General features: G+C 38.7%; 2 protein-coding genes and 1 pseudogene across 3 annotated transcripts; 2 read left to right on the top strand and 1 right to left on the bottom strand.

Moving 5' to 3' along the window:
* Nucleotides 1-1,446: 1,446 nt before the first annotated feature.
* On the top strand, nt 1,447-10,510 carry LOC148720118 (uncharacterized). Its single transcript, XM_088738644.1, has 6 exons — nt 1,447-2,183; nt 2,686-3,326; nt 8,886-9,018; nt 9,239-9,378; nt 9,825-10,002; nt 10,135-10,510. The coding sequence occupies exons 1-6, from the start codon at nt 1,547-1,549 to the stop codon at nt 10,392-10,394; spliced, it is 1,989 nt and encodes a 662-aa protein (XP_088594770.1). The 5' UTR covers nt 1,447-1,546; the 3' UTR covers nt 10,395-10,510.
* On the top strand, nt 3,474-8,153 carry LOC148720119 (uncharacterized). The gene is made up of 2 exons (XM_088738642.1): nt 3,474-5,788; nt 5,947-8,153. The coding sequence occupies exons 1-2, from the start codon at nt 5,249-5,251 to the stop codon at nt 7,936-7,938; spliced, it is 2,532 nt and encodes an 843-aa protein (XP_088594768.1). The 5' UTR covers nt 3,474-5,248; the 3' UTR covers nt 7,939-8,153.
* LOC148720120 (uncharacterized) lies at nt 9,031-14,244 on the bottom strand (annotated as a pseudogene). Its single transcript, XR_015993251.1, has 2 exons — nt 10,595-14,244; nt 9,031-9,950 (listed from the first exon to the last, which is right to left on the bottom strand). The product of XR_015993251.1 is annotated as an uncharacterized LOC148720120 (transcript).
* Nucleotides 14,245-14,246: the final 2 nt, after the last annotated feature.

The raw sequence follows: 14,246 nt of genomic DNA on the forward strand, positions 1-14,246 counted from the left end.
AAAGTCTTTGAAAACTGGTGTTTTGCCAGTGATATCTTCATCGCTAAATTCATTGCCAATAATACCATTTTTTTCAAATTGGTGGTTGTAACGCTATGAGCAAGGTGGTCATTGACATGTTTTTCAAGGTTTGTTTTGGTCGTACCCACAAGGGTGTCGACCGATGTTTTGTTACATAAATCAGTCCCACCACTCGGTGCAGCTGGGTTAATTGCTTTCTTGTTTCCGAGATTAAGGTCACCAGTCATAAATTGGCTTCCATCTAAAAGCATGACTGCGCTAGCATTGGGTTTTTTCGCTATATCTGTTTTAAATGTGGTTGTATCAAGCTTTCCACTCAATTCATTTATCATGACGTCCGCATCAGCCTTCTTTTTTAGTTTAGTATTTAACTTATTAAAATTAACAACACTGGCTCCATCAGCTGGTTGATTTGAAATACCCATTATTTGTCTGTGTAATCCTTGAGCATTGTTGAAAATTAAAACTCCTTCAATATATCCACCTTTTATTCTGTCCAGATAATCACTCAGATCAACGCTTCCAATATCATGTTTCATGGCTAATTCTGTGTCGACATACATTTTATTACAAAGATCAGTGCCACCACTCGGCGCCGCTGAGTTAATTATTTTTTAATTTCCGAGATTAAGGTTATCAGTTATTGCTTGACTTCCATCACGTAATAATACATCATCTTTATCAGGTTTTTTCGCTAGCTCTGTGGTAAAAGTGGATGAATCAACTTTACCGCTAACAACAGAATTTAGTTTTTGTAGATTGACTGCATCTTTGTTATTTGTTGGATCAGCTACATTGATAATTTTGCTGTTTTGCATATTGAGCGCTCCAGACATTGGTCTTGAGCCATCTGTATGAAGATGTTTGTCAGTATACGCTTTTGTACTTGCATCTGGAGCTTCAGTTGGATCAGCTACATTTGTAAGTTTTTGCTTTCAATGTCAAAATCCCCATTGGAAGATTTTTTTGGAATCCTTCACCAGGTTTCCCTGGTGGACCGATTTTTCTCAGTACCGAGTGTTTTATAAGATTTATGTGAACCGTCAAACATACCCATTTATTATTGACTTTCATATTTGTTTAAATAATTTTTGATAAAATATGGCAAGCCGATTGTAGCAATATTCAATAAAGGAATATTTCAATTCAAAGAGCCTATTTTAGTTCAATTCAACGAATAAATTTTGGTTCAATACGGTATTTTTTGGTTCAGCATCCGATTTTGCATTCAATGCGATTGCTTCTTCAATTCAACAGAACATTTTGCGTTCAACATTTTCCATTTCGTTCAAAGCGATTTATTTTCGTTCAAAGATTCATTGCACAGCGGTTGACCGAAAACTCGTCCCCAGTCTTCATTCTCACCATCCTCGGAGACCCAGGGGCTGTGAGTCGATTTCAAGTTAAGGGCAGAAGAGCCCCTGGGTCTCCGAGGATGCATTCTCACTGGCCTTTTACAGCCCGTCATTTTCGCGCCATTTTGAAAAACAACGAGCAGTTGTCAGGTCAGATATTCTTGCTATAAATGGATCGCTCATCTCTTACGAAGTTGTCGTCTTGCCTCGGAGAAGCTTCAGAGCTTGTGAAAAAGATTTTAGACGACGAGAATGCTAGCTCTGAGACATCAAGGCCTGAAACTTCAAGTTCTGGTGGAAATAGATTGTTTTCAGCGTTGCAAAGAGCGAGGTCAATGCTAAACTCGTCACAATCAAGTACATCTGGTCTTGGCAAGCGGTTGAATAAGCGTGAACGATTACGAGCTACCAGTACAGCCAATGACCAAGGGCAGAGGAAAAAGGCTAAGAAGGAAGACATGAAAGCGTTCGAGTTTGTGTTGCTGTCGTTAGGTGAAGAGGACGAAGATGAGTGGACGATATCCGACGACAAGATCATGCTTCGCGGGCTTATTCAACTCTCCCCTGAATCTTCTGAGGCGGATATTCGAAGGAAATTAGGCGAAGTAACGAGGGTTAAATTCCCTACTGTTACAGACTCTGACTTCGTTTTTCTAAGAGCCATTAGAAGAAAGCTGTCGATTCCAGTGACCTGCGATTCATTTGCATACAAGCAGCTGAAAGTTGTGGCTGGCCAAGGTTCCATTTATGTCAAGCTCAAACCAGGCTTTGAATGCCTGTTAGAAAACAACGACAGCAGTTATGATGGTAAGCCATATTGTCGTCGAATAAGTTTGAGAATGAAAAATCAGCAGAAAATACATGTATGCTGTTTTGTAATGAGGGGGTGGTATTATTTATGATTTAGTAATATTAATTCCTTCTGTTCCCCTAAAATCTTTTACCCGAATTTGGTACAATCTTATCTGTTTTGTCCTATATTATGAAAGTGTACTAACTCAAATTATATGTCATAAAAACTAGAGATTACTGAATAATGCAGTTTATTTTTTTTTTATTTGAAAAAGTAGAAAACAGTGATTTATTTACATGTAAGGTAGTGCCTTTCATATTCATGATATTTCACAATCATTGGATTGGTTGGTGAAAGTGATGCCAGCAATCAGCAGCCTTTATTGCAACTCCATGCAGTCTCCACTCTGTCCTGTTACATATTTTCTTGTGAATTAATATAAAGTAACCCCTAACCTGTTAACATGCATTACTAAAATATACATATAATTTCAATGTGTAATTTCAATCCCTTTAGAATTGTTAACTTCATATATGGGCAAGAATGAACAAGTGAATTACAGCCAGTCCATCCGAGTATCAAACAGCCAATCCACCTCCCAAGTTGATAATAGCCAATCTGCCTGCCAAGTTGACAATAGCCAATCCACCCGAGTAGACAACAGCCAATCCACCGCCCGACTTGGCAATAGCCAATCCACTCAAGTATACAACAGCCAATCCACCTCCCAACTTGACAATGGCCAATCCACCCGAGTAAACAACAGCCAATCCACCTCCCAAGTTGACAAAAGCCAATCCACCATAGTAGACAACAGCCAATTCACCTCACAAGTTGAAAACAGCCAATCCACCCAAGTTGACAACAACCAACCCACCTCCCAAGTTTGTCCGGAAATGGACAAACTTGCTGAAGAAGCTGTGGCCTACTGTCAAGAAAATAACATATCTAATCCAAGTGAGATCTTAAGAGTAATCCAAAACAAGTTTGTCAAAGGACGAAATCTGGAAGTGCAAAGAGTCGAAGAAGTGTCAGAAGGAATGACTCAATACATCTTAGTTAACAGGAAGAGTATTCTCGAAACGGCATTTGAAGAACTAAAAGAGGTTGCTTTATCAGATTTACAAAAAACTCTACAAGTGGATTTTTATGGGGAGGTATGTAAATACCACATTCAGTTATTCCGATATATGGTTTTAGACATCGTATATAAGTCAGTAAAAGCCTGCATAAAAGAACCACTAGTTTTCAAAGTCAGGCTAAAGTGGTGAGAAAGTGGGCAGAGCTGGTTCTTAACTGGTTCTTAAAGACTTATTTGCAAACCAAATGTATTGTCCTTATATATCTGTTATGGTGTTGTTATTACAATGTTTTTTTTTTTCATCAGTGATCTATTCATTGGTAAGTTATTACAATGTTCAGTAAGTATCACTGCAGGGTGTCCAGTTCCTATTTTTTCCTATTTTTTCCTATTTTTTGGGCCCATTCCTATTTTCTCCTATTTTTTAACCAGAACCTCCTATTTTTCCTATTTTTTAGCCAGTAAAGCCAAAATTTGTAATAAAATTGAAAGTGGAATTATAGTTGAATGTGTTTTATAGTGAGATCATAAAGCACATAGTACGTTGACTCTGATGTTCTAATATTAGTTAAAGTAATAGCCACATTTGTTCTACGAAAGCCAGATCACTACAATTCTGTGAAACAGAAATAAAAACATATATTGGTGGCGAGAAAAAGAGAGATAAGCGACAGATATATGGCCTACTTGTCAACGGAATGGACCTCTGTCATTACACAAAACAGGTCAAGTCGAGAGCGGGTGAAAGATTCATTCACGAGGCTTATTCATTCATGTCAGTGTCATTGTATACATATCTATGTATATATGTATACCTTTATTTGCAACTTTCTTTGGATCATATTAATTCCGTCCGTTTGGGGTGAATTGTTAGAGGTACGTTAGCACAGCTTAGCAAAAATCTCATGATCATGCATTCTTTGTCATTGCGAAATAATTAAAAATAATTTTATCAAACTTAGAAGCTGTAGTGTGTGAATCTTATGGCTTGCTATTTACCTAGTCTCCTCTAGGGCATTATCTCAGAGAGCTCTTGGTAAAAAAGTGGAATAAAGCTTACATTTTACTAAGTTATTTAAACTGTTAGGGCAATGTTTGTGTCAGGACTGAACACGGCAAGCTTCTGTTCCGAATAATTAAATTCTAGTCTGGATCCGTTTAACTTGAAGAAGACCATCATTTTATTTATTTATCTATTCTTCAACTTTAAAATATTATGGAACATAAAGTTAAAACTCTTGACAGCCAAAGATAAGAGATGCAAAATTACTCGCTGAAATTATGTGGCCGGCTTACCGAGGCTGCCAAGTAACAAGTTGAAATCTTGAGCGTACTCCACCCGATCGCTCTTGCATTTATACTAAAAAATTAGCTCTAATTGATGTCCTTATTGATGTCCTTCATCGATGAAGACCAGAGAATTACGTCTTGGCAAACAAAAATCAAACATGACTTCATTGAAACCTCGGTCACCTCTTCTTTCCTGTCTTCCTTTTTTCCATCGGCTAGACTTGAATTGTTCAGCGGCAGACGTCTCTTGCGTTAACGAGTAGGCCATATATCTCTCGCTTGTTTCTTTTTTTCTTGCCACCAAGATTTGTTTATATTTCTGTTCACCGAATTGCGGTGAGCTGGCTTTTGTACTCGGTTTCAATGTGAAGTTTGGGCAAACATGTTTGCCGCTTTTCTCCAGCCATCGTCCACTTGTCGAGCTTCTGATGCTTCACAAACCTACAAAATCATCCTGTTTCCTTGAAGATATACGCGTCCTTTTTGATTGCGAACAGCAAATCACCACTAAACATTAAAAGCAGAAGGCATCCCACGTAATTGTATTTAAAACGGAGTTCGTACAAAGCTATTTTAGGTGGAATCCGTGCTTAAACATCTGCAAGTTCTCTGAAAGTCTTTATTTGCAATTTTTGTTTATCCTCCGCCTCGCTTTCATGACTAGGCACCAGTTTTTTCCCGCGTGTCCGCCATTTGTGAATACGGTGTATGAAAATGCCTGGCGGTAGAACAAAGTTTAGCAATGCATGGCTTTCTGCCGTCGATTCCAATGGTCAAAGATTGAGTTCTTGGTGTCGTAAAGGAGTAGATGACTACCATGCTTACTGTAGGTTTTGTGATAGTGAGTTTCTTTGTGACAACTCTGGAAAAGCGCAGATATTGCAACATGCGAGGAAAGCAAAGCATGTTCAGGCTGTTAAACCTGCAAGGGATGAGTCTCAAGGAAAGTTGTTTGTACTGCAGAGTCAACCAAGTGCAGGCATCTCAAACCGTTGTGATCTGCCAGAGCACAGGAGAAGTTCGTCTGGACAGCTGTCCATTATCAATTACAAAAATGCCAGCTTGCAAGCAGAGGTGATTTGGTTAGCAAAGTTGGCGTCATGTAACTTTAGCTTTCGCTCAGTTGACAATCTTGGCAACACATTTAAAGCGATGTTTCCTGACAGCAAGATTGCTTCAAGTTTTTCAATGGGTAGAAGCCGTGCATCCTATGTTATTGGGGAAGGCTTGGGCCCTCACTGCACACAGGTATTATATAAAGTGCAATTTGAATACGCAAATTATGAGTGCATATTTATGTGTGATTCTTGATATCAATGAAAGTTTATGTCAGTATTTCATCTTTTAATTTGGTGTATGAATAAAAAAAGGTAACTTGCTATAAGTGTTTGTGTTTCTATCACCAGATAATTGTTGATGATGTAAAGAAGTCAGAACTGCCTTTTTGTTTACACTTTGACGAAACCTCCACCACGCAGGTCAAGAAACAGATGGATCTTACCTTTCGTTACTGGTCCCCGACTCATAATGAAGTCTGGATAAACTTCTATACCTCTTTATTTTTTGGTCATGCAGAGGGTGAAAAGGTGGCTAACCGTATCTTCCAAACAATGTTGAAAGATGACCTTCCAATAACGAAGCTGTGCACTTTGGTAAGAGATGGCCCTAATGTCAATAAAACCATTGTTAGAAAGTTGGAAGGAGCAATCAAAAATGACAACCCAGACTTTAGTGGTTTTATTGACTTAGGAAGTTGTGTTCTTCATAACGTCCATAATGCTTTTGGCAGGGGTTTAGAGGAATATGGGAAAGACATTGAACAGCTTTGTGTGGACATTCACTCCCTTTTCAAGTACAGTGCAGCTAGACGAGAAGACTATCACACTTTACAATCTGCAATGGGTGTGGAGATGCACAATTTCCAAAAGCATACCGAGGTGAGATGGCTTAGTCTGGGCCCTTCTGTGCGAAGAATTTTGGAGCAGTGGGATTGCATCTGCAGCTTTGTGAAGGATCTGGGAAAGGATCCCAAAACAGCTCCTAAGAGTGTTGCTTACAAGAGGGTATCGGCAATGTTAAATGACGAAGAAGGAAAGAAAACAAAGGCACAGTTGGAATTTGTGGGTAATGTTTCACCTGTTTTTGAAGATTTCCTCACCATTTTTCAGAACAGCTGCCCACAGGTTCACCTTTTATATGATAAAATGTCTGAGTTCTTGCGCAAGCTTATGGGTAGATTCCTAAAGAAAGATGCGTATGAGAAGAAGTTTGGTAGTGATCTAGTCAGTATTGACTGCAGTGCAAACAGTCAGCTGCTCGATGCTGATATTGCAATTGGAGAGGCGACCAAGAAGGCTTTAGCCCAAATCAAGCCAGATCGTAGAAAGTCTGTATATCTTGGCATCCGCACATTTTATAGCACATCCCTTACATATCTACAGTCTCATCTCCCTCTTCAGAACACTCTCTTAAAAGCATTAGGATGTCTCAATCCTGTCAAGAGAGAAAAGGCAAGTAGTGTGAAGGCAATTGCACTACTGGCTAAAAAATTGCAGCCTCAGTTGGATGTCAGCATTGTTCAAGATGAGTGGCGAGTTTATGCTGTCGATGAAGATGTTGAGCAGTTACACAAAGAGAAACGCGTTGACCATTTTTGGCAAGAAGTATTCAATCTCAAGTCTCTTAATGGGACCGAGCCTCGATATGTTGCTCTTCCAAAAGTAGTAAAATCAGGTCTTATTCTTGCGCAAACAAATGCTGAGTCAGAACGAAGTCTGTCAGTGAATGCCCGCATTGTGACGCAAGAAAGGACACTTCTTGGAGAGAGGACCATTGTTGGCCTTAGATCTGTGAAAGATGCTTTGAAGTTTTATGATCCTGAAAACCTGAGACCGGAAAAATTTGCCCTGACAGATGGTCTTCTAACTGCTGTGCGATCTGCGCACATGCATCATAGACAGCGGCTGGATGAAGAAGAAGCCGAGAAGAAGAGAAAGGAGGTGGATGAGAAATTGAAAGCTGAAGAGGAAGAACGAAGGAAAAGAGACCAGGAGAAGTTAAGAAAAGAGACAAGATCGTTGAGAGATAAAGGAGAGAGGCTAGACAAGAAGGAGCAGGAGGCAATGGATGAAATGCAAACGGCTAATGAGCTACTGTCAGAGGGCACATGTAAGTTGCAGGCTGCTCTATCTTCAGGTTCCAAGGTTGATTCACAAGGTGCAAAAGTTGCATGTCTCATGATTGAAACGGCCAAATCGAATCAGGCAAAGGCAAAGAGGAAGCTTGAAGCAGTAAGGGAGAAGCAAAAGGAGGTTAACATAAACAATCAGAAGTTGCTGGAGAAAGCTCTACCAGCGGATGTTTCTGCTGTACCATTAAAGAAAAGAAAGTCAAAGTAAATGTAAACTGTCATTTTACACCTCTACGCAGGTGCTCTGCCAGCTCAGTAAAGACTAAAATGTTCTTGTGTTAGCAATCATCTGCTGGATTAATGTTGAAGTTATAAACATAATGAAAAGCCAACTTTGTTTCTGAACAAAAGTGAAGGTGAAGCAGTTCAGTTGTTACTTTAAAATTAGGGAAATCAAAGTAAATAAAGTTATGTTGTACAGATTTTTTGATAGATTTATCTCAGTGAGGGATATCAGGAAGATTAAAAATTCAAACCAAAAAACTCGTTTTGTCCTATTTATGTTCACTGCTGTTGATCGACTAAAGTGGTGAATCGGGGATAGCAGCTGGCGTGTGGGGAGGCTACCTTTGTTGACGAAAGTACTATTGATTTTCCTATTTTTCTCCTATTTTTTAGTGCAAAGTTTCCTATTTTTCCTATTTTCTCAATCCTGAAATTCCTATTTTCCTATTTTTTTGGGCAACCATGCCGCTGGACACCCTGTCACTGTAGAAGATAGATTGAGTACAAAATTATAATCCTAAATTAGACATTTTTCTTGCATCAGTAAATTTGGTACTCAGACTCAACTCATGATGTAAGTTTTTACAATGACCCAATAAAGCTTATAAGTAAAACCTGTCATATGAGAACCAGTCTACATGTAATTTCTCAGTGGGTGCTTAAATGGTAAATTGTAGCCTGGTGGTTCTTAAGCCACTGGTTATTTTTGCACATTTTTAGTTTATACTATTTTTAAATTACATTATGTCCAGCATTGAAAGTGTGTTATTTTGGTGAAACACAATTATATCAACATAGCTTAAAATGATTGACAATTTTTCCAATCTCATTTACAGACCAAACGTGGCACTGTAGCCCATATACAGTGTTGATGCAAACCCTCTCTTGATAGGCATAAATACAATCACTTTTTTACTGTCTATATTTTAGGAAGCTGAGGATTTAGGCGGCCCAAGAAAAGAATTTTTCAGACTGGTTCTTTCCGAAATACATGCCAAATATTTTGAGAAAGGACTGAAAGATCATCTGGCGGAAGATTACCAGATAGTTGGTAAAATACTTGGTAAGAATATAATAATCTTCAAGTCAAGTCAAGTTTTATTGTTATATATGCTTGGCTTTTGTGAAAAAAGATCACCAGCTAGTTTCCAGGTATAACACAGAAAATAAGAAAAATAAAAAACTAAAATTGAGAAAAAAATACCTTCAACAAGTAACTGTTTTCATGTTTCCATGTTTTCATTCCATGAATGCTTATATAAATCTGCCTTTTCTAATAACAGGACTAAGTATCCTCCAAAATGGAAAATTGCCTCGTTTTTTGGAAGAGGAGATCCTGGAAGAAATATTTTCCACTTCATCAAAGCCAAATTCAGCCATCCAACACTTGCAAAATGGTCTCAAATGTCTTGGAATACACCAGGTGGGTGTTGATATACTGTTTTGAGTGTTTGCTGTTGAAAAATACAACTCATTTCCCAGGAACAATAAGCTGGCTCCAAATCTCAAAATACAGGCCAGTCCCTAAAAGAGTCCATTCCCAGGCCTGCAGCCATCCTGGCTTGTTCTTGATACATGCATATGCTACAAACTTCTTTATGAAATTAATTTGAATGACTGTAACTCATTCAAAACTTCCCTAGCTAAACCAAACTTCAATCTTGATGTGTTGTATTTGAAACTATACATTTAGTCCTTTTTGGTAAAAAGCAGTAGATATTTATTCCCTTACAGAATCTGACCTTAAGATAGCGTAAGCTCATTTTTGAAGTGAGGTACATGTAGGACTCTCGATTATTTTAAATCTCCGTTTCTAAAGACACCATGAAGTAATACATGTGTTAAATGAGGTTATTCACATTTTCACAGATTGGATGTCAGTTACCAATGTTCTTGCACTTGTTGAGACGAAACCCAGACCACATGTTAACAGTGAAGCAGCTGGTACATTTGCTTAAGCCTGAATTTAGTCCTGAAGGGTCAAACAGTCGTTCCCTAGAGAACAAAGTGTATGCAGCATTTGTAAAATACATGAGGGAAGTAGCAAGTAAGTATATTAAACCCAACATTCATGACAACATCAATACAGAGAAAGTGTGTGATTCTTTTTACCCCACTAAAGTTTGTCTGTGAACAATGTCTATTGCAAAAATAAATGTATGCTGCAATTTCTTTTCAGGCGGAAGAAGACATGGATTGTCATTATCAAGCATCTTAACATTTGTGACTGGCACAGATGAGGAACCTGTTCTTGGTTTCCACATTCATCCTAGCATTCAATTCCATGAGGTGCAAGATTCTTTTTTGCCCTCTGCAAACACCTGTATTGGCTGTCTCAGGTTGCCAAGGCCAGCACTGAATGTACAGCTACCTGCCACTGAAGTGCTTTTCTCTTTATATGATATGGCATTTCTTAACACATTTTTTGGCACTAAGTAAATAGCAGATTTTATGTCTGGATCATAGTTATTATTTCTGTTTGTTTTTGGTTGTTGGCAACAGCAAATGTTCTGCACAATAATTAATACAAATATTAAAAAATGCCAATTTTAAAAATAGTACTATAGATGTCAAGAGCATAGAACAAGGTATTGTGATATTCATTACAAAGGACTATTAATATATTATATATATCTGACCATATTCGCAAGAATATGCCTGCAGGTTGTCGTCACGGCTGGCTCAGGTGAATGGCCCAGTCCATGGACTATCTGCTGGTGGCTTGCAGGGGGGGCAGGGGAGGGTGTCTCATACGGACACCTCCTCTTATTTAGACTTGGCCATTTGAGTGACAAATAATGAGTTTCTTGAGTTGTTTTAGCTTGCTTGAATGTTCTTTGTTGACATGGCCCCCGGCTAGAGACACCCCTGTCACGTGCTTGCGTGGGGGGGATTCTCCTAGCCACAGGGTGGTCAGAACACTCCTGGCCACTGGGACTGTCCTAGAGTCAACTGCGGACATGCTCTGCGAATACAGTCAGATATACATTGAAGATAATAGGTTTATCACTGAAGAAATTGTTACAGTTTAAGAATTTCAATATACAATGTACATGTACATATTATTTCATGGAGAAACTCAAACTCGGAAAAAAATCACTTTGGAGGTGGAGTGGTCACATTTAGATATGCCTCAATGTGACACTGTGATGTTGTTAGTGAATTCATACATGAAAGGAGCTCAGTCACAGTATTTTGAGTTATGTTGGCCATTAGCAAAATTACCGTTTAACTCAAGGAAACCTGAAAAATAAGACTTCACAAACTTAAGATAGAAAAACACCACCAAGACAATAATATACCACAAAGGAACAAGGATGGTTAAATATAGAAGACTAACACGGATTGCAAACTTTTCAAACTGTTTAGCCGTGACTGTGCTCCTTTAATGTGACAGCATGCTGTTAGTGAGTTCACATGTGCCAGTCAGAACTTGGCTGTGTTGCCATGTAAGACCCACAGACTGGCCCTTGCTCACTATTGAGTCTCCGGTAGTGGTTAGAGCATCCGACTAGATCATGGAGGGTCGGGTTCAAATCCCATCTGGGAGTCAGATTTTTCCCGAGTTTGTGTTTCTCCATGTATTTAAATTCGATATTTGTTCTTTTAATATACACTTTATTTCATCATGTTGTGAAGAACTTTATATAATGACGTCTATGATATTCAAAAAAGTGCTTCTTGCTTTTTATTTTACTCCCTTTCATAAAGTGCTTGCATTAAGCCAATGAAACAAACAGCTAAGTATTGATAATTAGAAGAAAACAAAAGATTTATTAGGAACTAAAACTATTTAGTACTACATTATGCTCATTGGTTGAGTGGGAGCACTTTGAAAAATTCAAAAAAATAGCCTTTTATTGGTGTTTTTATTCTGTGGTACATGTGATTAATAAAGATCACTTAAATACATGGTAATATTGTCAATTATGCATCTACTGTTGTCTCAGTTACTGTACAAAAAATATGTGGTCAAGAACTGCATTACTGCAAAAGTAAAGACAATTGGATCAATGACTGCAAGACTATAGAAGTACTAGTTTAGGTGGGTATAGTGCTCGCTCTGATTTTAATTTGTTTTGTTTCATCAGCATTTACTCCTACATTAAGCCTAGCTTTTGAGCAACTTGCCCTTCATCAGGGCAAATGGCCAAATTCTACGTTGGAAGGATAATAACAGAATACTAAGGAGGGCACAAAGGAATGAAGTCAAGCATGTGACATAAGATAGACATAAACATAAGACATCCACATAACGCTTAGCATAGGCAAAGTCAATAGGGAAAGTAATCTTGAGGGAACGATGATGATGATTATTATTGTTATCATTAGCAACAAAGAAAAACACCATCCTTTTGTCCCATGAAGTCTCACAGGATACATTTTTCTTTGCTTTCATTCACTTATGCTTGCATCATAGTGAACACCAGGCTTAATAACACTACAGTCACTCCAGAGTAGTGTGTGTCATATTAAAAAATGGCTTCACAATTGGAATACGCAATTTTTGTCAAGATTTTGTGCTATCATTGACATGAATAATAACACCATTATCATGCCCAATTTTTCTGGTTTTATCCTACTCTGGCCCTGTACATCCCATTTTAGTTAAAAATCTGATAATATGCTGTGCAATCTCACAGGAAAACAGTTTATTACATGTGTAGAACTTGGTTTACCAGGTCCAAGGCATCAATGTAAATGTCTATACCCATGTCTGTAGAGGGTTTCAATGGATCTATTTCCTGTTGAAGAATCTGCAAAACCTCATCCTGTTTGTGTATCTCGATTGGAGATATTGTGACATTATTATCACTGTCATCAAATGGGGAAGGTCCCTGTGGGTAATGGCCATAGAATACCAGGTCATCTGGGTCTTCATCAACGCCACCATGTGATAGCGGATTATCATCATGAAGCATTCCATTCATCCATATGGAGACCAACTGTTAGCAGTTCTGATACCATGATGATTGAAGGTTTCCTGGTACTCATGAAGTGCTTTATTAAGTCTTGGAAGAAATACAAAATGCAGTGCAAACATGTTCGTAGGATCTTCAATGTTTAAATTCCCAGAATCCTCTAAAGCATAGAACAGATAATAAAAATAGTGCATAACGCAACGAAACACATCCCTCCACAGCCGTTCTATTCTTTGGTTGTGGGTGGAAGGCCCAGCAATGAAGCTGCCCCTACCTGCCCCTCTTGCATCTACTATGGCATCGCAAACCAAAACGTTTTCGACCCCCCTGTCAACACGAATGCGGGAAGGCCACAGTCCATCTTTCTCAACAGCATCTAAAAAAAGGGATAGTACAGTTTCTGATAGGTTGTTTGGACTGCAATGAAGAAACATTATTCGTCTAGAAAAGCCATCTATGCAGCCATGAACAACTAGCCCCCAGCGAATGAGAGAGTGGTGCCCATCAAGGTGCCATAAGGAATTAGGCCAAGGCACGAGGTAAGTCCTTCGTGTTACAACTGCACCCCAGCGCAATGCTGCATTTTCAGGATCTAGCCTTGCCATACTCTCACGTACTCTACTCCTTTGTACTCTCAAACCTTTTGACCTCAAGTACCCAGTAATGTATGACTGCCCTGTTGTTTTGCCATGTTGATTCATGTATTCTGATACTATGTTATCTAACTCTCCATCAGACATCAAGCTGAAATCACTCATAGATTTTAGACCATACTCTTGAACTCTCCTGTAGATAGTCCATCGCGACACCCCCAATATATCCGCTATTTTCTGCCACGAAAAACCGAAACCTCTAAGGTCCTCTAGCATTTCTTGTGGAATTTTAAATGATGGACGTCCAGCTCTTCCTGTGTACATAGAGGCAACTAACACTTGAGCAACAGAAGTTGGCCTGTTGTTTAGATCTAAATTTCTCTCCTGCAAGCATTGGAAAACATCATAAAAAGCACTTGCAAGGGAGCTCCATGTATCCTGGAAGTCATTATCATTTTCAGCCAAGGTTCGAAGCAAGCTAATCGTTTGATCGACAACCGTCTGCGTTTGCAAGCTATCTGAGGAGCAGTTTTCATGTAAAGACTGTTCTGCTTTGTCCAGAACTGTGTGAAGAAATGTTGATAGGTCCTCGTCAGCATTAAAATCTGATTGTAAAGACATTATTATGAATCATGAAGGCAAGACAAGTGCTCGTTGTTTTTCAAAATGGCGGGCTATAAAGGCCAGTGAGAATTCTATGAAGACTGGGGACGAATTTGTTTCGGTCAACCGCTGTGCAATGAATCTTTGAACGAAAATAAATCGCTTTGAACGAA

The sequence above is a fragment of the Stylophora pistillata genome, chromosome 11 (assembly GCF_964205215.1).
Source record: "Stylophora pistillata chromosome 11, jaStyPist1.2, whole genome shotgun sequence".
NCBI classification, from domain to species: Eukaryota; Metazoa; Cnidaria; class Anthozoa; order Scleractinia; family Pocilloporidae; genus Stylophora; species Stylophora pistillata.

Coding starts and splice junctions, on each gene's coding strand:
- LOC148720118 (XM_088738644.1), top strand. CDS start 1,547: ATGGATCGCTCATCTCTTACGAAGTTGTCGTCTTGCCTCGGAGAAGCT. Junction 9,379..9,824: donor AATGTCTTGGAATACACCAG/GTGGGTGTTGAT, acceptor ACATTTTCACAG/ATTGGATGTCAGTTACCAAT. Junction 10,003..10,134: donor ATACATGAGGGAAGTAGCAA/GTAAGTATATTA, acceptor ATTTCTTTTCAG/GCGGAAGAAGACATGGATTG.
- LOC148720119 (XM_088738642.1), top strand. CDS start 5,249: ATGAAAATGCCTGGCGGTAGAACAAAGTTTAGCAATGCATGGCTTTCT. Junction 5,789..5,946: donor TGGGCCCTCACTGCACACAG/GTATTATATAAA, acceptor TTCTATCACCAG/ATAATTGTTGATGATGTAAA.